Source organism: Stegastes partitus, unplaced genomic scaffold, assembly GCF_000690725.1.
Source record: "Stegastes partitus isolate 25-593 unplaced genomic scaffold, Stegastes_partitus-1.0.2 Scaffold468, whole genome shotgun sequence".
Taxonomy (NCBI): domain Eukaryota; kingdom Metazoa; phylum Chordata; class Actinopteri; family Pomacentridae; genus Stegastes; species Stegastes partitus.
In genome coordinates, this window is record NW_007578199.1 from 347,727 (window position 1) to 368,924 (window position 21,198).

A 21,198-nucleotide genomic window follows, 5' to 3' on the forward strand; every position below is an offset into this window, starting at 1 on the left:
GGGGACACCCTGGACAGGTCGCCAGTCCATCGCACTGAGAGACAGACAACCAAGCACACTCACATTCACACCTACGGACAATTTAGAATCACCAATTAACTTCAACATGTTTTTGGACTGTGTGGGAGGAAGCCAGAGAACACAGAGAGAACCCACGCTGCACGGGGAGAACATGCAAACTCCACGCAGAAAGATTCCGGTGCCCCCACCGGGACGCGAACCGGCAACCTTCTTGCTGCGAGGCAACAGTGCTACCAACTGCTCCACCCTGCAGCAGGATGCAAACAGTAAACCTCTATTTATTTATTTATTTATTTATATTTATATATGTAGTCCTATAAAATAAAAGTCTTTTCAGCTTATGTTTGTGAGCACACATTTTTAAGTGACTCACCTATTTCAACTGTATTAAGGCCCAATATTCTGAATAATTAGAAGTTTGGCTACTTTGACAGACAGGTGGCTGCTGTCACACGACAGTCCACGGTCTACAGACATTTGCATGGCCTGCTTTAGCTCCACTCACGCTCCACCTCTTTGTTTGTTTTTGGATTGACAAGGAATTAGGTGCAGTACGGCACTGTCAAGTTGGAGAGGGCCAGAGCCACAACACTGAACTTCAAAACCGCTGGTTTCACTTTGAACAGAGGCAGTAGGGTGTATACTGTATGTGGCAGAGTAACAGAGCACCAACAGATAAGCGTACCAAACTCTTTACACAATGTGCTTGAACTATAACTAAAAGCACAATAATGAATGTGTTCAAATGTAAGTAAAAGCAACGAGTTTTCTGTATACATCTCTTACTTCAACAAGTACAGTGTACTCAAACGTTACCTTAGTACACATTAGAGCCAATTAGTGCTTTCCATGACCATGTGTGCAGACTTCAAAAGTAGACACACGACTCTGTTCATACTCTATGTTCACAGCAGTCTGCACAGACTGATATCGAACACAGAGCTAGTACATGTGGTGGTGGGAAAGTTCTCTGTGGTTAAATCATGTGTCGTCTGGGCTCCCCAGTAGCTCAACCGGATAAAACGCCGACCCATGTACAGGGCTATAGTCCCTGACTCAGCAGCCGCGGTTCGAGTCAGACCAGAGGCTCATTTGCTGCATGTCGTTCCCTCACGCTCTCCCACGTGTCTCTGTCTCTCTTCACTGTCCTGTATGATAAAGGCAAAAAAGAAATAAAAAATCCTGTGACTTCCCGTATTCTGCCTTGCTCTGATTCACTACAGCCTTCAGTTATTCTGCTAAACCTTGGTAAAACTACCGGAAGTACAATTTCATTTCCAGTTTTCAGTGTTGATTTTCCAAAGAACCGTCTGATGAAATGAAATGTTCTTTCACAAGGATACAGTCACACAGGATGCGTTCAAGCACACAGGATGATCAAGACTCTTTTTGATACTAAGTAGGCATTTATTGTGATGCTTCATGATCTCTTTCTGTGTGGAAGGGTCACGCACACCTTGTGTAAAAAATGTAAATAGAAGACTGATCTGTTTTTATGCAATGCAGAACTCACAGTGCATACACACCACCTACGTGGTGGAGCCAGTTCCATTGATCGAGTCCACCTATACTATGTGTTCAGTGTAGCCACAAGGTAAGATTTTTAAGGATACTTTCACTCTATTCAAACTGAGCAAATTTTTGGATATGTTAACTTCGCACTGTTGACCTCTATCGTAAACATTCAAGGAAACATACTGTATAAGGGCAAAAGTACAACGTCATCAAAATTTGCTCTTCAGAAGGTCGCACTGATGTACAGACACAGAAACAGACTGTCAGCAGTCTGAAGGCTTCCTGACTGTAACTGTTACACAATGCTTTACCCAGTTAACTGATTTGTTCTTTAGAATCTGAATCATGTTTAAACCGCAATTAGAGGTTCATTCTGATTTTCCATTTCTGCCTGTTATGCAGCAAAAGGGCAAATCATAGTGATGAAGGGAACAATGGATTTAAAACTACACTTATACACACAACCCGAAAAGCCTGAATGACAGAAAGTAACAGAGATTCGCTGTTGTGAACTTGTTTTGTATTTTCAATATCTGTCTCTTCTATTATTTACTGGAGCCTATCCCATCTGACTTAAGGTGAAGACAGGGTGCATCCTGGACAGGTCACCAGTCTATCACAGGAGATTCAAACCCAGGACCTTCTAGCAGTGAGGCTAACCACTGCACACTGCCCTGCATCGGATATTCTCCTAAAAAGATAGTTTCACCTGTTTCAGTACTTTGGTCATTTGACCAACTGAAATACTCACCCGATAGGTTTAGCAACTTTTAATTATAGTGTATTTCAAAGAACAAAACTAAATGTTTGTTGATGGTCTTCAAAGGGAGTAATGGCACAGGTGATGGTGAATGCCCAGTTGGAATTTGTTAAATCATTCAGTCGGGAGGGCACCGGAATCTTTCTGCGTGGAGTTTGCATGTTCTCCCCGTGCAGCGTGGGTTCTCTCCGGGTTCTCCGGCTTCCTCCCACAAGGTCCAAAAACATGTTGAGGTTAATTGGTGATTCTAAATTGTCCGTAGGTGTGAATGTGAGTGTGCTTGGTTGTCTGTCTCTAAGTGTAGCCCTGTGATAGACTGGTGACCTGTCCAGGGTGTCCCCTGCCTTTGCCCTAAGTCAGCTGGGATAGACTCCAGCCCCCCCCGCGACCCTCGTGAGGATTAAGCGGTGTGTAGATAATGGATGGATTCAGTCGGGATCAGCCATCGTATTTGACATACTCAGGAGTGACACAAGCTTTGTGACAGTATAGGAAATAGTAAACAAAAAGTAGCTGATACTGTGAAAATTATTATTTTAGATTTATATTTTTTCAAACACCACAAAAATAACTGCAGCTATGATCACAGATTAAGCTAGAGGCTCCCTCCAACAGACACCCCACACCCAAATCCACCACAACAAGTCTGTCTGTGAAATGTACTAAGTATAGCAATACAGATGATTGCCCAATGCTAGAGTACGTGTTGTAAGTGCGAGTCTGACGAGCAGTACTTGGAACACACACTGTGCTACAGTAAACAGCTGAGTGTGCAAGTGTTAGCGGATGGGTTATAACAGCTCAACCTCTTCCTCTTAACCAGACGTAAAATACTGTAGAATTATGACGATGGTATATTTGAAAGAATTACAAAAAAGTTGTGGCTGCATGACGTGGCAGGAAGTGCCAACGCTAATAAAATTCTCTGCTCTCCACAATCATCAGCACACCTCCTATACTCTTTGTGAACAATGCATGGATTGTGTCTCTGGCTGTAAGACGTTTTAGAAGACCCCAACAATGAGGATCAAGTTTATAGCTGTCGTGCTCCTCTTTCAAACGTCACAATGCTTGGCGTCAGACGGTACAGTATTCCAACGTTTTATTTTAAGCTTTTTTTCTGAGGTTTTTACACAGTAGCTCACGTATATTGCACGGTACACCTACCTGTGTGTCAGACTGTCATAACCTTCACCAAATTGATGTAGATTTGTAACGGTGTTATTTTGAGGTATATGTGATTATTTTATGATGAGAACTTTTTCTAAATTAATTTCTTTTTAGTCTGTGAATGATTCAGTCACATTGTCCATGGAATAGGAAATCAAATAAGACAGAGATGAAACAGCTCTATTGAAAGATTTTCTGGTTTCTTCTGCAATATAACCTAAACTGAACTGTGTTGAAACATGCTCTCTCTGCAGATTCACCATTTGAACTAACTAACAAGGCCACTGGTTTTTGTTTGTTGAAAAAATACCACCTCTGCGTTGAGATACAGTGGACAACTGGTGATCGACTTCTTTCTAGCTGGTTGAATAAGTGCCTTGGAGCCGAGGGGAATACTGTGGGGAGTGGAATAAGCCTCTATGACTGTAATGAAAGCAGTGAACTCCAAAGGTGGGAATGCAGGAATGAAACACTGCTCGCCCTCAAAGGCCAAGAGCTTTACATTGAGCTCACTGCAGATAACACAGCTGTTCTCTCCAAAACCACGGGACCCAATAACCACCTCACAATTTCAGGGACGTCCAGTGGTGCTTGTTCAAGAACATACAGAGGTATGAAACACAGCAATTCATGGTTATTTTTTTTTAGTATTAAAGTCTATAGTGGGAATAATAAGACTGGCAGTTTTACAGATTATGTTTTAAAATGTGAGGTTATATATATCAAACATATACATTTTTAAGGAGATTTCCAATATACGTTAGCTTTAACCAACAGGATGGCAAACTAGTACTAATGTCTTTGAATTTAGTGTTTAGTACCAAAGCACTCGTGATGTTATGATAGTTTCAGTGAAATTACGATGAGGAATTACAATTTTGAAAATAATTTACAATCTCAAGTTGTTAAGCAATCTGTCATAAATGATTATAAAATGCCTGTCACTTTAGGTGCAGCTGTGCTCTGATTAATCAACATCATTTTTTGTTTTGCTCTTTCATTCTTGTCTTGGTCTTTCAGAATATTTCACCCTAGAAGGAAATGCGTTTGGAAAGCCCTGCATGTTTCCCTTTATGTACAAACAGCAGTGGTACTCAGAATGCACAACAGTCGAGTCCCAAGATCAGCGTCTTTGGTGTGCAGTTGAGACAAAATATGAAAATGAGCTGTGGGGTTACTGCCCAACTAACTGTGAGTACTGACTGTAAGAACCATACTACCATACTGTAGGAGAAGGGAACATGTGCGTGTATAATAAATGAAACAGTGATGGCCTTCACAATAATAACACTCATAAAATCAGAGAGTAACTGGATTTAGACCCAGCACAGATTTACATTCATGTTGGCCTCTGAAATGAAATGTTGACTTGACTAGATGTGACATTAAAATGTTTCTAAATACATCTTTATGTTCATGTTGTGTGTGTTTCACAGCTAAAAAGAACTGGAACAAAGACGTTACCACAGGAGCAAATTATCAGCTCAACACACAGTCAGCTCTGACATGGTCCCAGGCTGATGCCAGCTGCAAACAGCAGAGTTCCTCTCTGCTGAGCATCACCAGTCCTCACGAGAAGGCTTATATCACAGGTACAGATGGTTGTTATCCCATCGTTGATGCACTGCTAAAGCAGGTGATAATGGTTTGAGCCTCACGTGTTATTTTTGCTTTCATGCTCCTTTTTTTAAACACTCACAGCACTACTAGGTGGAGGACAGGAGTACAAGCTTTGGACTGGACTCAACCTGAATTCAGAACATGGCTGGCAGTGGTCTAGTGGGAGGCCGTACCGTTACCTGAGTTGGGACTCAGGTAGGGTTTTTTTTGTTTTTGTTTTTGTTTTTTTCCCCCACTTCTGTACTTTCTGTTGCTATTCTTATAATACTAAAAATAAACTTTAGCTCTGATTTATCCCATCTGCCTTCTTTTAGTTACAGTCAGTTATAAACTAGAGATCATTTGCATCAGTACCCTACAAACCCTGCAGGGGTCCCAGTTACACTGCTAATATTTCTGTAGGGTCATCCCACTTCAGTTCATCAAATTTTAATAGAAGTTCACATGTGACCATTTCATATTTATTAGATTTTTTTTCTCTCTCTCTCTCTATATATATATATATATGTTAGTAACAAGTGCAAAATGTTTGGTTACAGGTATTGTCACTTTTTGAGGTAAAAATTCTTGAAGAAAATCAGGTCATGTTGACTTTTGCAATGTTTTCTCTGAGCCAATAAATGGAGAAATGTTTGACGTGCCATAACTTGAGAAAAAATTTTGACTAGAGTCCTGAAGTTTTGCAGGCTTATTGATATGTACATATGATCTTTGATGGTAGAATTCTGCTTTGATAGAACGATACAAACCAGTTATATGATGTTGAAAATGTGGTCAAATAATGTTAGTGTTTCTGTTCACCACAAGAAGCTGAATTTTACCTTATGAGAAAAAAAATGAATAAAGTTACCTTTGCATTTGTGGCCAATGTTAGGAGAAAAAATTAGCAGGTATGACAGATGAAACCACTCCAGTGGTGTCCCAATTGGAAGAGTTACATCAAATCTTCACTGGTCGAAAAGAAAAATCATGATTTCCCAACTCAGTGCTGCCAACAACTTTATGAAAAGTTGTACAATAAGCATTATGTCAGACATATATACATTTACTTGTTTTTGATTATTTGATTGGATTATTATTTTTAAATCAAAATCTGTTTTAATTTATTATAACCTTGTTAGCAAAGAGTTAGTCACATAGAAACACTGTGTTGGGAAAGAAAGGGAAACAAATCACAAGATTGTTATCATGACATCTCCATTTCCAAACCTCTGACCTTTAGATCTTTGTTTAGCAACTACACAACAAAAAGGCCTGTGGTACTGGGTAATAATTTGTTTAAATTGGACTCGGACACATCTGACTACCATGAGTCAGTGTCATCATCCTAATTCCAACCATCATCTTGTTCTAGGACATCCACTTTCGAATCCAGGGCATGTCTGTGGAGTCATTGATGGTGCTGTACAGTATTCCTGGCAAAGTTCAAAATGCGATAAGAACCTGGGCTACATTTGCCACAGTATATCCATTTCAGCTCCTCCAACTGAAGGTAAAAGGAAAAAGTCATTTTCTTTCAAGCCAGAGTATTGCTGTTCAGAGTTTACAAACTGTATGATCTCAGACATTCTGTTTCTTTGATTCTATTTATTTGCTCTTTTCGTAATCAGCTACTGAGGCTAGATTTTGTTCAGCACCCTGGATTCCCTACAATGGCCACTGCTTCCACCTTAATCGTACTCAGAAAACATGGTCTGATGCTAAGTTAGCTTGCCGTAAGGAAGGAGGGGACCTTGTGAGCATCCGCAACGTGGAAGACCAAAGCTTTGTCATCTCTCAGCTTGGATATGGTACGGCACCAACAAACAGTTCATTTGTGAGCCCCCTGGCCTTTCCTCTGGTACCATCCTTTGGAAAAAAAGTACTTTTAGAAACCTTCTTCTTAGTAGTTTCTGTACACATACTAGTGACTGACATATTTGCTTCCATTGTCCTTCAACTGTTCAAAATGAAAGTCAGTGGTAAAATGTAACTGAGTGCATTTGCTGTACTTAGGTACCATTTTAAAGCCTATATTTGAGTACTTACATTTTATGTTAATTTGAATTTGTACTCCACTTTCAAAAGATAATATTGACATTTTTTTAATCATTCATGACAGCTTTTTAAAATTTCAAAATTTCACATTTAAACACTTTAAGGGTTAAAGTAGTGTTTCCCAATATTCCCAGCTTTACAAAAACAGCATAGTTGTAGTTATGTTTCGTTGTTATGTTTCACATGTATGAGCTGTGGTCTGTCCCACCAAGAAAAACATATCACGTCTCTCTTCGGTTTAATCTAGAATGTGGCCGGACAATATTGTTGAAAAATATATTGTGCAATATATTAGCAACTTAATGTTGTCTAAGCCTCCTCCAAAAATGAAAGCAGCCTAAAACTGACTCATAAAAGACAAGAAAAGCATTACAGGTTGAGCTGAGAGCCTCAAGAAAGTTACATGACGGATAGTAATTACATTTTTTTCTCTGTCTGCAGCATCCACTGATGAGCTTTGGATTGGACTGAATGACAAGCGGACAGAGGGCCTGTTTGACTGGAGTGACCACTCTACTGTCAGCTTTACTAGCTGGGAATATGGGAAACCATCTATCACCACTGGCCAAGAAGACTGTGTTCTCATCAGGGGACAGGTAAGGAGTAGGGTGTGGGTGTGGTTGTCCTGCTAGCATCTTATAAAAGCGTCATTATTTGTCCAATAATGAAAACTAATCCAGTATTTATCCAGCAAACTATGCAGCTACGTATCAAACTTTACTGCCGAGGACAACACATATGGAAGTGCATAGAAAGATGATCAGGATCGTTATCAGGCTTCTGCAGAGCTTGATGAGCTGATCATTTGAATCAGGTGTGTTGGAAGAGAGAAACATCTAAAACATGCAGGATTGTGGCCCTCGAGGACCAGGATTGCCCACCCCAGCGCTAGGCTCTTTAGTTCCTATCAAAGGAAAACTTGATGCTACAGCATATTATGATATTTTAGTTTGTTCCCAACTATGTAGCAACAGTCTTGGAGAGGCACTTTCCTGCTTCAACGCAAAAAATGCCTCTGCATGTAAAGCGAGGCTCAAAAGGCAAAGTTTTGAGTGTCACATTGAAGAACCTAACTGTCCAGTGCCTTGACCTCTGTCGCTCTGGATTGCATAATGCAAGTTGAGTCTTATCATCCAACATCATCACGCAGCGCTTAACATGGAAAGGTATGGACCTTACAAATTTAAACAGAGAACCCAACAATCCAAAGTTGACCTCACTAGTGTTCTTGTGGCTAAATGGGAACAAATTCTGCAATCAGGCTGAAATATGTTGTAGAAAACCTCCAGTAGACACAGTTTTATATTGAAATGATCAGCAATTGCAAATAAGTGTAAGATTTGTCTGTCTACATATTTTGGTCTGTTGGTATGTATGGTGGGCTTTTTGTGTGATGATTTACTTATTTATTGGAACATCCAGGTGCTACGTAGATGAACATTTTAGGACATTTCTGTCTTGCAGAATGGGAACTGGGCTGACCGCGTATGTACAGAGAAACATGGCTTCATTTGTATGAAGACGAGTGCCTCTGAACCCTCTGGAGATGAAGTGGAACAGAATATAGGCTGCAAAATGGTGTGTGAACATCTCATCTAACTTGTTAAAAGATGTCTGCCTGTAGTTAAAAATGTACTGCTCCCTAAGTTAAAGTGCTGTCAGAAAGATTTCACGTCGCTACTTTGATTGCCAATGCATGTCCACAGAAAAACTGAGAGTTGACTCCAAATTCTTAATTACATTTTGTTTCTGTTATGTTGTATAGCTATTAACAAGTGAATAAGTGCATCATAAACTTAAAAGTTAAGCAACTTGTGATGTTTGATACCTTTCACAAAACCTACTCCTGGCTGGCATGTAGTTTGAAATATTTTTAACAAACTGGGGATTAGAGAAATATTGAGTAAAAAAGTATACACACAGTACAATGAACAATAAAAATAGATGACTATTTAAATATTTATAGTGATGAGTAGGAAATGTCTTCTCATTAAGGGAAATGAAAACATACTGACTAAAGACAACTGTTACCAAACAAATGACAATGTGCAAAGTGAAGACATGATATGCTGTGTGTTAGGAAATAGTCACTGACTCTATCAAAACTCTGGTGATATCATACAATTTTACTTGTTGCCAAAAAAAATATGATACAATCATGTTAAAAGATTTTACAGCAACAAGCTAATGATATTTTTTGTTTCATTTTCAGGGTTGGAAGAAACACGGCTCGTACTGCTACTTTGTAGGAACTCAGACAAAGACGTTCGATGAAGCGAAAGATGACTGCAAGAGCTCAGACTCCTACCTGGCAGATGTTTCAACTGGGTAGAAACATTTCTTCTGACTCCTAACATTTTATAAGCATCCTAAACATTAGCATGCTGTATTTTATAGGTTCAGAAGTAATTCAGTCAACGAATTCATCCACTTTATGCCTCAGTCACTAAGAAATCCGAAGTGATGTGACTTGTGTAACTGTGTTTCCAGGGTGGATAATGCCTTCCTTGTGAGTTTGGTGGGGCTGAGATCAGAGAAGCACTTCTGGCTCGGGCTCTCAAATCAGAAGAACATTGATGTTTTTGTGTGGACCAACACAGACTCAGTAAAATTTACTCACTGGAACACTCAAATGCCAGGTACAGGAAAAACATACACTTCTCTTAATAAGATGTGTTTTAATATGGCTTCACAAATGACCACTGACAATTTCACCTTTGTCACTGCAAGGTCACCAACAGGGTTGTGTTGCTATGGCAACTGGAAGTTTTGCAGGCCTCTGGGATGTGTTGCCTTGTACCAATAAGGAGAAGTACATCTGCAAACACCTGGCAGAGGGGGCAGTTTTAACCCCTGTCCCGCCAACTGTTCCCTCCCTCAAGTGTGCAGATGGCTGGGACAGTTTGTACTCAAGAAACCAATGCTATAAGGTAAAATCCTTGCATGTGTACAAGGACAACACGTACACCTGCACTCATGATATTGACGCAAACAGTGGTACTGTGTGTAGTGTTTGTGTGTCCTCTACGCAGTTTGCACACCCACCTTAAAAACTGTTTGCACCACAATTAGTGTTAACTGAACGCCATGTTTTCATTCACCCCAAGGCAGATTATAAAAGTCACATGTTCCTCAAGGTTCAGTGAGCACCAGCTGGTTTTATATAAACATGTAGTCCATATAAACATACATCCAAGCACACAATAGTTTCATAAATACAGTGGTGTTGTACGACAGAGATCTCAGTTTATAATAAAAATATGGGAATGCTTACAGCGAAAGACAGCACAAGACAACACGAACAGGAAAATCCCGACAAAGCACAATGAGTCAAAACTCCTCCTGGTTGAAAGGAATCACATTAAAGCTGTTTCATTTACAGGAGCATGCATCCAGAACAAAATTTGACTGTGGATGTTTGGGTAACGCTGAAAATGTTGTCATGCCTAATTTTAGTCAATATTGATAATTATTGTTAATTTTAAACAACTGTTTTTAATCAAGACCAGGAGAAAAAAAGGTTTAATTTGATTTTACCCACCTGACTAGAATATAACTACTTTGGCATATTTACCAAGAAACATAGTTTTAATGAGACAATGAAAACCATTTACACATACATTTATTTATTTATTTTTTTAAATAGTTGAAGCTGGCATGCCGCCCTGAGGGTAAGATTCAGATTTGCTGGTCTGGACCTGGTATCACCAGACAGAGATCCTCCACCAGTCTCTGCATGCACCTGACATTAATTCTGTCAGCCCTCAGAGCAGCCAGGAATACATCACTTAGGTGGAGTAGGTGGTGGATATAGTGTCATGGATGTTTTTAAACTGTGAAACACGTCTCGCTCGGGTAATTGCTGGCAATGAAAATCAGCTAATATGAAGACACTGCCCCTTGGCCAAGACCAGCATGTAGTTTGGTCTCAATTTTCCTTTAGAAGCTGTATCAAGCTCAAAGAGACACTACCACACCTCAAATCACAGTTGGACCTCTTGAATTGTGTTTTAGCTGTATACTGGGTATTCAGAGACGAAGACCTGGTATGAGGCCCGAGATTACTGCAGAGCTATCGGAGGAGACCTGCTCAGCATCCACAGCGCTCTCGAGCTACGAATGCTTCCACATCGGTACGGTGGGACCTTATCTATTATTAGAGTTACACAAAAAGAAATTCTACTGTAAAATACAACTTGTTATACATCACACATTATCACTATTCACACACCACTGTCATCCATTTAAGACAGATTACTTCAGTTTTTCATTAAAAATTAAACAATGAACATAAATCTGTCCATTACAGCTATGAAACAGTCTGGATTGGATTTAGTGCCCCGGACCCAGTCACAGGTTATGTATGGAGTGATGGATCCCCAGTAAGTTCACAATTTTCTTTCTGTGACTGGTTTGCATTTTGTATAATCAAATTGTTTATGCAATTTAAATGATAAGAAATCAGTTTATGATTGTATGTTTTACTGTTTGCTTTTGTTTGCAGGTAAACTTCCAACACTGGGAGGATGGAGAGCCCAACAATAAAAACGGCATGGAATCTTGTGCTGAGCTAAAAGTCCACAGGCGGGAAAGAGCTGGGTCCTGGAACGATGCTCACTGTGAGAAGAACAACAACTGGATTTGCCAGATCCGTATAGGTAAAGCATGGCCATGTGGTTACATAATACTTCTGTTACATTTGTTTATGAATGTTACTAAAGAATTCAGGTTGTCTTTTTTGTGTGTGTTCCGGTGCTCAGAACTCTGATCACTCTGGTCACTTAAACACTGCGTTCAGAAATAAACGCCATGAATGAATTCTTTCTTTGCCCTTACAGGAGTCACTCCCAAGCCTCCTCCAGACCCCGTCCCTCCTGGTAAGTGACCATTATGTACAAGTACGTGACCACATAGACAGACATTATTGTTACAGGATTGAGTCCTCCTTGCTGCCCTCAGGCTTCACTGCTGACAGTTTGCATAGAAACTTCTTTCTACTTATGAAAGAGTTCTTTTAAAAGCTGTTAATTGTGGAGTCTGTGAACCACACTTACAATCTTTCCCTAATTTTAAACAAGTAGCAATGTGTCAGAAGTATGCCACTGTTGTAGATTCTGCAGGGTTGAACTACGAAACCAGCAGATACATCAGAGGGCTCATCACATGATTAATAGAGAAAAAAGAAGAAAAACAAGCTCTGACTCATGTTTTTGTTTCTTTGTTTGTTTGTTTGTTTGTTTGTTTTTGTGATTGGGACTTCTTTTCTGACATTAAAATTTTTGGCAAGACATCAGATCATTTTGACATTTATTGAAATGAAACTATGTGAAAAGTTTTGAGGAAAAAAATCACAAATAGTGGAACTGTTAACAACTCACAGACATCTGAAAGTGGGACTAGACACTGCTTTTGTTGGACATCAAAAGTCCAAAAAGTTGGAAACGGTTTAAAAACTTTTACTACCCACTGTGAAAAAGCTTAATTTTAAAAGAGCTGTTTGATAAATGTAGCGGAGTGGAGGGCTACAGTGTGATAAAATAGAAATACCAAAGTACAAGTGCTTCAGAAATGTGTACTTAAGTGCAGCTGAGCAAATGTACTTTCCACCACTACCAAGATGTGTTGCTAAACTTGTTGTTTAAGTACCTTGTTTCTAGTTTTTGTTAATTTTTTTTGCACACTTTTTGCATGTCTTTGAATGTAAAACAGCTGTCAGACTCTATCAAGAACACAAATACATAAAAGTCAGAATTTACATGTACATTGAAGATGCATTCCATTTTGCTGACACTTTTCCAGAGTATAACACGACCTCTGATGGATGGCTAATATGGAAAGGGAATCAGTATTACATAAACCACCACATGATGGCCATGGACCCAGCACGTCACTTCTGCCAGCAGAGACATGGTGACCTGGTAACTATCAACAGTGAAGCTGAAAGACTCTTTTTATGGAAACAGGTGAGCAGAGACATTTATACTCCACTAAAGCAATTACCAGTTACGCTAGTTGGTACACTAGCCATGGCATTTAAACTGAGCAAACTGTGTATATTGTTTGTTTTACCCTCTGTGCAGATATCCAGAATGTATGGGTCCTACTGGATAGGCCTGACTGTAGGTCTTGATCGATCATTTCAGTGAGTATGAAATAAATACAAACGAAAAAGGAAAATGAAAAAAAAATGAAATTGATAGAATACATAGGTCATGTCATCAGTTGAAATAAAACGTATCATTGGTTGGCCTTACAGACAGATTCAATCACTTTTTTTTTTTTTTGGCATCTTGGTTTTTTGCTCCAGAGTCAGGAGTTCAGTGATTTAGATGAATCATTCTTTCATGTCATATAGGTGCCTCATAGTTAAACACCCTACATTGTCAAAGTGAGTCTGACTGAGCCATGATCACGCAAAGACTATTTTAATGAAGTCTCTGCATCTGAGAGAAGTGGTTTCTTATTCTTGTCTACATTTTAGGAATCAATATGCCAATCTGGAGCTGCAGGTGACGGTTACAAAATTACCAATGAAGAATTTAAGAAAAATTCAGATTGTCCCGTCAGTTCATCTGGTTACTGCTGTGACTGACTTGAGGGTACCTGAAGCGCTGCTGTTGTCGTGTGAATACTTTGGGGATTACTCTTTCTGTTTGCATGTCTTTCCTGACTATGTTACTTGGACGTTACAGTGAAAACTAAACAGTCATGATGGAAATGAAACTAAAAATTGTGTTAAGGCTCTGATCTGATGAAAATGAGTTATATTATTAACAGTATAAACTATTAGCAGGGTTAATAGTTTAATAGACAAACACAAAACATTTAGAATTAAACCACTATGTCATTGTGCTGGTTATATTTTCACAAGGAGCGGTTTGTGACAAATTTGACTTAAGTTGCTTGTGTTTCATTGAGGTGGATGGATGGTTCTCAAGTGGTGTTTCAAAGCTGGGAAGACGGACAGCCTGATTTCAAGAATTTTGATGAGAACTGTGCTGCCATGTCCACTTCTGGTGAGTAAAATCAATCATGATTCACCTTATCAGACATACATTAGACACACATGAAACGAACCTGGACGATTTGGCAAACCCAGTGTTTACCACAGTACCAGCTAGTGGGGTTTAATCTTACAGCAAACACTCACTGAGCAACCACTTTGTCAGAAATACAAACAAAAGAGCAACTGGTATATCTGCTTTCGAGACAGTTTAATACCTGAGACAGCCTGCAACTTATACAACCTCAAACTGATTTTAAGGCTTCTGACATGATTTGAAGTGAAGTTAGCCTTGCAGATTCTTCATGTTGATCGATTTAAAAAATAAATAAATAAAAACTAACCACAGTGATCTAAAATTATGTAACTACATCTTCTCTCAAAGCTTAGTTATAACCTCTGAACTACATGTTTATTCTATACAGCCTATGTCAAATTTACAAGAAAACCTTCCATCAGTCAGAACAGACTATCTGTACTTTGCTAGTATAGTTACTGCATTAGAAGCTGCTTCTCTGTGTGCTGTGGGACTCTTCATTACTGCATTCAGTATATGGAAAAGACAACTATAAGTAGGCAGCTAGCCTACTAGGCTAAACACAGTGGAGAAGTAACACCTGAATGTAAATACACTGAATGGCTCATGAAAAAAGTCTGCCCATAACTAGAGTGAAAAACAAATTCAGTTTCATCAAAATCTTCAGAAATATAGCTTTGATCCATGTTTGATACTATATCAAAATGCTGATTGTGTTGGTTGTTGATTTTCATATCTTGGTCTCATCCACAGGGTTGTGGCACGATTACAACTGTGGGTTTGAGCACAACTCCATTTGTAAGCGCAGTGACTCATTACCGGCTAACACCACCGTGGCACCCACAGAGCCTCCTAAAGGTGGCTGCCCAGTCTCCTGGAAAAAATTCCACTCCAAGGTCAGATGTCAGTTTTAACAATGAGTGTTGAAGGGATGGGAGGAGATGGATTGAAGAACACAGCTGAAATGAAATATTTAAATATCTTTTAAATATTGATCTTGTGGTAGCTTTCTATCTAACGCTCTGTTTTGTAATTTGAGGTTTTACGTGAAGATATTTTGTCATGTGAAGCTGACATGCCTGTTTTCAGCACACGTTTGGAGGATTGTAAATTAACTTATGACGTCTCAACTCCAGTGTTACAACATCATCAACAACCAGAATTTAACGTGGGAAGGAGCGAGGCAAAAATGCCAACAAATGGGTGGAAACTTGGCCTCTATTTCCTCAAGACATGTGCAAGGTTTGTTTCATCCCCTAGTTTCAGGTCTACTGGTTAAATTTCTCCACTGTTACAACTTGCCATAGCATACTGTAGAGTGTTTTACAGCTGCACTCACTAGAGGTGATGTGCTTCAGCTGCCTCCAAGTGACGAGGGATGGGTGTAGACAGAGACTTCATAGATCAGCACATTCTAGAGGAATCAATGGTGTACAGTTATCTTCATGCCATTTTAAGGCAAGAAGGGACTATTATGGAAAAACGTCCACTATGGTTTCTTCTTTGGGGTTTAATCAATGACCAGAGAGGGACTTGAAAACACATAAATGACAAATAAAAAAGCCCGACTTGGCCGAACTTGAGTTAAACTGGTTTGAACAAGTTAAATGTTGTCACCACTGCGGGGGTTATGTGCTCGCACTTCTTTCTGTTGTTGTGCAGTTATAGTAGATCTACGTCTACTACAGTGTATAACCTCCAGCTCCATGCAAATATGTGAACCGTAAATCATTTTTTTAAATTTCAGTGTTTTTGATGTCTCAAATGGCTGATGCACCTACAACAGACCTGTGGATTGGTTTTCATAATTTACATCATGGTCAATTTGTTTGGACTGATGGCCGACAAAATTCATATACCAACTTGGGTTTTCAGGTAAGTACACAATTATGCTTTAAGATGCGAAATGGCTGAATTGTCCTGCTTTGCTGATAATTTGTGTTGTGATCTTTGTTTCTCCATTGTAGGAACATGACCCGTTTAACTTTTACCGAAGGCACCGGGTAACATTTAACTGTCTAACATTTTACAGTTTAATGTCACTGCAGACATAGTTGTGCATAAAAGCAAAGCATGCATCAAGTTGATTCAGTCAATACTATTATTACTGTTTTTAAGAGTGTAAAACATTTGCTTTGTTCATAACCATATATCTGGTTATTTACATTTAAAATTTCCTTTTTCACTGCAGATTTTCCTTGACTATGGACATAGATGGATGAGACATCATTGGTTCTTCCATGAGCTACATGAGGTAAATCTAAAAAGCTTGATTGAAGGGTACATGAGACTTATCCTATGGTATAGAGATATGGGAGACATTGTCTCCCAGTTATTAGAATATGTTTTATATATATATATAGATACATATATACATACCATGTAAAATGCCATGAGATGACATATCTTGTGAGTGACTTTATAATCTGACTACCACACTCCCTGAATTATTGTAATAATCATACCGGATATGGGAAAAGGAAAAAATGGAACAGAGTGAGTGATCTTCAATCAACTTGTAGATTTATTGTATGCCACAGAGTAGCCTACAACAAACTGAACTGGTTGTCACTGAAAGCATTAACATAAATAAGATTCTTTATTTTGCTGAACCATATGGTATTTTCTTAGAAACACATAATTAGCATAGTTTATTAGTGTGGTTTTCACTCTTTGAAATAATCCCCATCATTGTATTTTAGCTTCTTTGATTGTATACTTCAGCATATCTATTAAATGTATGTAAACATATAGTTAGAAATAACCTGCTTGGACATACACTTGATTACATTTTCTGACAGTTTTTTAAGTAAGTGAAAGCACTGACTTGAACAACTACGTGTGGACATTCACTTCATAGGTTAAGAGACTTGTTGGGTTTGTTAACTTGGTCCATAATAAATATTTGAGGCAACTCATGCATTTTTACAACCGACCTCAAGCAGTGAGGTACAAATAGACAATGCTTTAGTTAAAAATGTTGAAGGTGTTGTGTAGCAGACCCTTACACTAAACATAACACTACGGAATTTCTTCAGAGAATTTTGAACTGAATTCATATCTGCAGACTGTTAATACTAAACTGTTCTCGGCGTACATACAGTCCTGAAAGCTTCTGGCAAGCTTCTGGTGGAATCTTTGACCACTCGTTTGACAGAATTGGTGTAGTTCAACTAAATTCGCTTTCTGACACAGACTTGTTTCTTCATCACAGTCAGTAGGTTCTTGATGAGGATTAAGTCAGGACTTTGGGGGTACTAGTCTAAAACCTTTTTTCTTGTCTGATTTAACTATTTCTTTATCACTTTTGATGTGTGTTTGTGCTTATTGTCTTACTGGAACACCCAACTGCATCCAAGACCAACCTTGTGGCTGTAGATTTGAGGTTTTACTGAAGAATGTGGAGGCAATCCTCCTATTTGCCATCCTATTCCATCTACTTTGTGTAAAGCACCAGTCCCCTGGCAGAAAAACAGTCCCAGAGCATAATACTGCCACCACCATGCTTGATGGTAGATTTGTTGTTCCTGGGGTTGGCGGCCTCACCTTCTCTCCTCCAAACATATTTCTGGCCATTTCAGTCAAACAGCTCCATATATGCTCAATTTAAACATTACATTTTTCTTGCGAAAAAAAGCCTTTTTTTTAGTCCATGTGACCAGCAGCACACTCCAAGGGACTTTCAATAGTTTGTGTTTTCAGATCTGTATTCAACTCCTTAGACTTTCCCACTTTGGCCTCTTTGACTGAGTCTAATGAGTGTCACAAACAGGCCCTATTTAAATTGGCTCAAAGAAGTCAGCCACTGTAGTCAGTCATAATCAGTCATTATCAGTCAGTTAAGAGGCCATGGCAGTAACAAAATTTGATTAACACAGCTTTCTACATCACCAAAACTGATCATTTAAGTTGCTGTGTATATATTTTTAAACCATTTTTCTAAAAGGCTACCAATATCGATGAAAGAACCAAAATAAATGATAGTTTTTTGTGACAAAGACACGTGAGAGCTGTAGGACTCATTTGAAACTGAAGGCTGCCACAATATGCACGGTCTTTACAGGAGTATGTAAACCTATTCTTAATGGCAAAACTTTGTAAAACTTCTTTTTCCATGGGATCAAAGGCTTTCAGTGAACAAGAACATGCTATTATTGCCATTATAATCATCCTGTATGTTCCTAACTACCAAGACTCTTGTTTTCCTCGTTAACCTCAATCTTTGTTTCAACAGAACAACTGTGCTGTGATCAATACCAGGCCTTCGCTTGGTATTGGTAAATGGATAACAAAGTCCTGCAATGACACAAATGGTTTTATCTGTCTTCAAAATCTTGGTGAGCCTTTTTCCACCCAGGAGAGTTGGTGGCATACCAACGGTTTTTAAAATCAATCTGTAATTGCTAATCAGCTAATCTAATAGCTGTGTTACTGAATCTGTCACTAACCCATTTCAGTGGAGCCCAGTTAGACTCCCTCTGGCTTGCTTGCTCTCTGTCTTCCCAAAATATGATAAAACCTCTAGAAATTATGTGAACTAAGGCATAAAATTATTTAAAAACTGTATTTTCATTGGTATGAAATACTGTCTGTAACACTAATCATGCTGATAGTAAGTTGCTGTGAGTGTTCTCAGTTCTGCAATCAGTAATTTCCAAAGATGAAGACTGTGATTAAATTTGCATTGTAACTATAACATTTCCAAATTACTGTACAGTGTTTTAAAATTTTCAGATATATATTTTTTTCTTTCTCATCCTAAACAGTCCCATCTCTTCCGGACTCCCCTGAACCAACAGCTCCTACCACCTACGTCAAAATACTTAATGACTCTGCCAAGGCTGTTCCTCAGCAAATGAACTGGGAGGCAGCAAAAAAGAACTGTGAAGGTGATGACGCCAACCTTGCTAGCCTGCGAAATGAGTGGATGCAGGCGTATGTTGAGTTGCTGGCTGTGACTCTGAAGGCCCCTGTGTGGATTGGACTCAGCAAAGTGCAGGTATCGTTGTGAAAACCTCCAAAAAAACCAAAAAGAAAGGTTTGTTTGCAAGTACTGACTGCTGTAGAAAGTCCTAACAAAGTAATTGTTACTTTAGGCTACACTGCCCAATTCCAAATAATATTATAAATAACAATAATACCAGGCCACATGTTTTTTTTTAAAATTAAGGCAATAGCACAATTACAGAATTAGAAAAGCTTGCCAGAATTATTCCAAGTCATTTTGGGGAACAGGTATATTTGGGCAAAATACCACGGATATACTGGTTGATCAGTATCACTGGTCTATATTAGCCTGTTACTGAAACTTTCTTTTAAAGACGCTGAAAAAGATGCTCAGGGTACTTTAGAAACAGTGTCATCACATAGTTTGTCCTGCTCAACCTCCATTGTCTGCAGTGCTTTCATTCCTGTGTGCAGCACATGTATCGAATGCTCCTCACTCGTTACTATGATGATCTCTAAAAAACAAATGGTTAAACAATAACACTAAGTCCATTCTATTTATTCTGTTCTTTTTAGACCAATGGTTATTTCAAATTTGTTGATGGCTGGCATGTAACACTTTCTCACTGGGGTCAAAATGAACCGAGCACACACCGAGCTTGCGTCTACATGGATGTGGATGGAAAATGGAAAACCGCTAACTGCAATCAGACCATGAGCAGTGTTTGCATGAAGTCCACAGGTACAACCACAAACAGGCTAATGTTCATTTTTTTAAAAAATGGATACGTAACTCATCCTATATGCCATCATGTCTCAACTTTAAGTTATTACAGTGAAAACACTGGGTCATACCCTGACTTATTTGTTCGGATCATTGCTTTAATATAAGATGTGATTCCAAAATGTACATTATATGGATTGAACACTTTTGTTTGCATATTTGTAGATGCTACATAGGGTTGTTTTGTTGTTGTTGTTTGCAATATTGCGCAATAGTTGAAATGCTTTTAATAGACTAGATTTTAAAGTATACAAATATTTAATTAATTGATCCCAGTGTCATCGCTGTCTCTTATTCACAGATGTGCCACCACCAGAACCAACAGGTTTTCCAGGAATTTGCCCTGAAGACCCAGATTTAACATATGGGCTACAAAAATATTTTTGGAAACCATTTAGGGAATACTGCTATATATTTTTCACAGAATCAGAAAGGTGGGCAAATGCAGCAGCTAGCTGTGTAAGACATGGTAAGTGCTTACTTTGACAGATGGTTTTAGACAATAACATCTTGTAGTTTTTATTTACAAATCCTTTCTCATCTTGTGAAGGTGGAATGCTTGCCAGCATTGAAGATTCCTTTGAACAAGACTTCATTGCAAGAAATGTGAAGACATTTCATGACAGCTACACATCTTTTTGGATGGGTCTGTTTAAAAATACCAAAGGTACATGCACACTGTCTACTATCAGAAAAAGAGAAACATTGGACAATTAATGATAATGATATATTCATGTGAAGTTGTTTTTGTAAATAATGCTTTGATTTTAAAATCATTTGTTTTTCACTCATTCATAATTTATTTTCATTGTACACAAGTGGGGCTGCTTTCTATGTTATAGCACAAGCACATCACTTATTTGTCTACTTGTCTCCAGAGGAGTGGCTGTGGTTGGACAGGACAGTCATGGATTACACGAACTGGAGAGAGGAGCAATTCGACTCCAATTATGGAGAGATTAGCACATCAGATGGGACATGGAAGGCAGACCATGGGTTCTATGAAAGACCATACATCTGCAAAACACCAAAGGGTAAAACAATCCTTTTTCACTCAATTTGAACTGTAACAATATCTCTTCATAGTGCTAAGATCAAACAATACAAATTATTTTGTCTTTTGAGATCACTGATTGTGACAGATTTTGCAATTGCAGTTATTCACTTTGCCAGCTGAAGCTAGTGGCACAATTTGGGGAGGGCAAACAAACTGTAACTTCCACTGTCAATAATGTGGGATCACAAAGCAGACAGGTGATATAACTATATACCACACGGTGGTGGACTGCAGAGCCTCTGCTTAG

The 21,198-nt window shown here is 38.8% G+C and overlaps 1 protein-coding gene across 1 annotated transcript in view; it reads left to right on the forward strand.

Moving 5' to 3' along the window:
• The first annotated feature begins 3,240 nt into the window (after positions 1-3,240).
• The window catches only part of LOC103360855 (macrophage mannose receptor 1-like), a 21,242-nt gene continuing 3,284 nt past the window's right edge, over positions 3,241-21,198 (forward strand). Inside the window, exons 1-30 of the mRNA XM_008286765.1 lie at positions 3,241-3,380; positions 3,721-4,077; positions 4,487-4,657; positions 4,903-5,058; positions 5,168-5,281; positions 6,441-6,578; positions 6,697-6,876; positions 7,565-7,719; positions 8,588-8,701; positions 9,336-9,451; positions 9,614-9,762; positions 9,854-10,053; positions 11,138-11,256; positions 11,433-11,505; positions 11,628-11,781; positions 11,962-12,000; positions 12,923-13,086; positions 13,204-13,265; positions 14,042-14,139; positions 14,917-15,059; positions 15,300-15,405; positions 15,911-16,038; positions 16,131-16,166; positions 16,355-16,417; positions 18,398-18,500; positions 18,930-19,162; positions 19,687-19,852; positions 20,196-20,363; positions 20,445-20,561; positions 20,773-20,928. Coding sequence (XP_008284987.1) covers positions 3,317-3,380; positions 3,721-4,077; positions 4,487-4,657; positions 4,903-5,058; positions 5,168-5,281; positions 6,441-6,578; positions 6,697-6,876; positions 7,565-7,719; positions 8,588-8,701; positions 9,336-9,451; positions 9,614-9,762; positions 9,854-10,053; positions 11,138-11,256; positions 11,433-11,505; positions 11,628-11,781; positions 11,962-12,000; positions 12,923-13,086; positions 13,204-13,265; positions 14,042-14,139; positions 14,917-15,059; positions 15,300-15,405; positions 15,911-16,038; positions 16,131-16,166; positions 16,355-16,417; positions 18,398-18,500; positions 18,930-19,162; positions 19,687-19,852; positions 20,196-20,363; positions 20,445-20,561; positions 20,773-20,928 — 4,042 coding nt within the window. The 5' untranslated portion in view covers positions 3,241-3,316. The remainder of the gene's footprint in view (positions 3,381-3,720; positions 4,078-4,486; positions 4,658-4,902; positions 5,059-5,167; positions 5,282-6,440; positions 6,579-6,696; positions 6,877-7,564; positions 7,720-8,587; positions 8,702-9,335; positions 9,452-9,613; positions 9,763-9,853; positions 10,054-11,137; positions 11,257-11,432; positions 11,506-11,627; positions 11,782-11,961; positions 12,001-12,922; positions 13,087-13,203; positions 13,266-14,041; positions 14,140-14,916; positions 15,060-15,299; positions 15,406-15,910; positions 16,039-16,130; positions 16,167-16,354; positions 16,418-18,397; positions 18,501-18,929; positions 19,163-19,686; positions 19,853-20,195; positions 20,364-20,444; positions 20,562-20,772; positions 20,929-21,198) is intronic.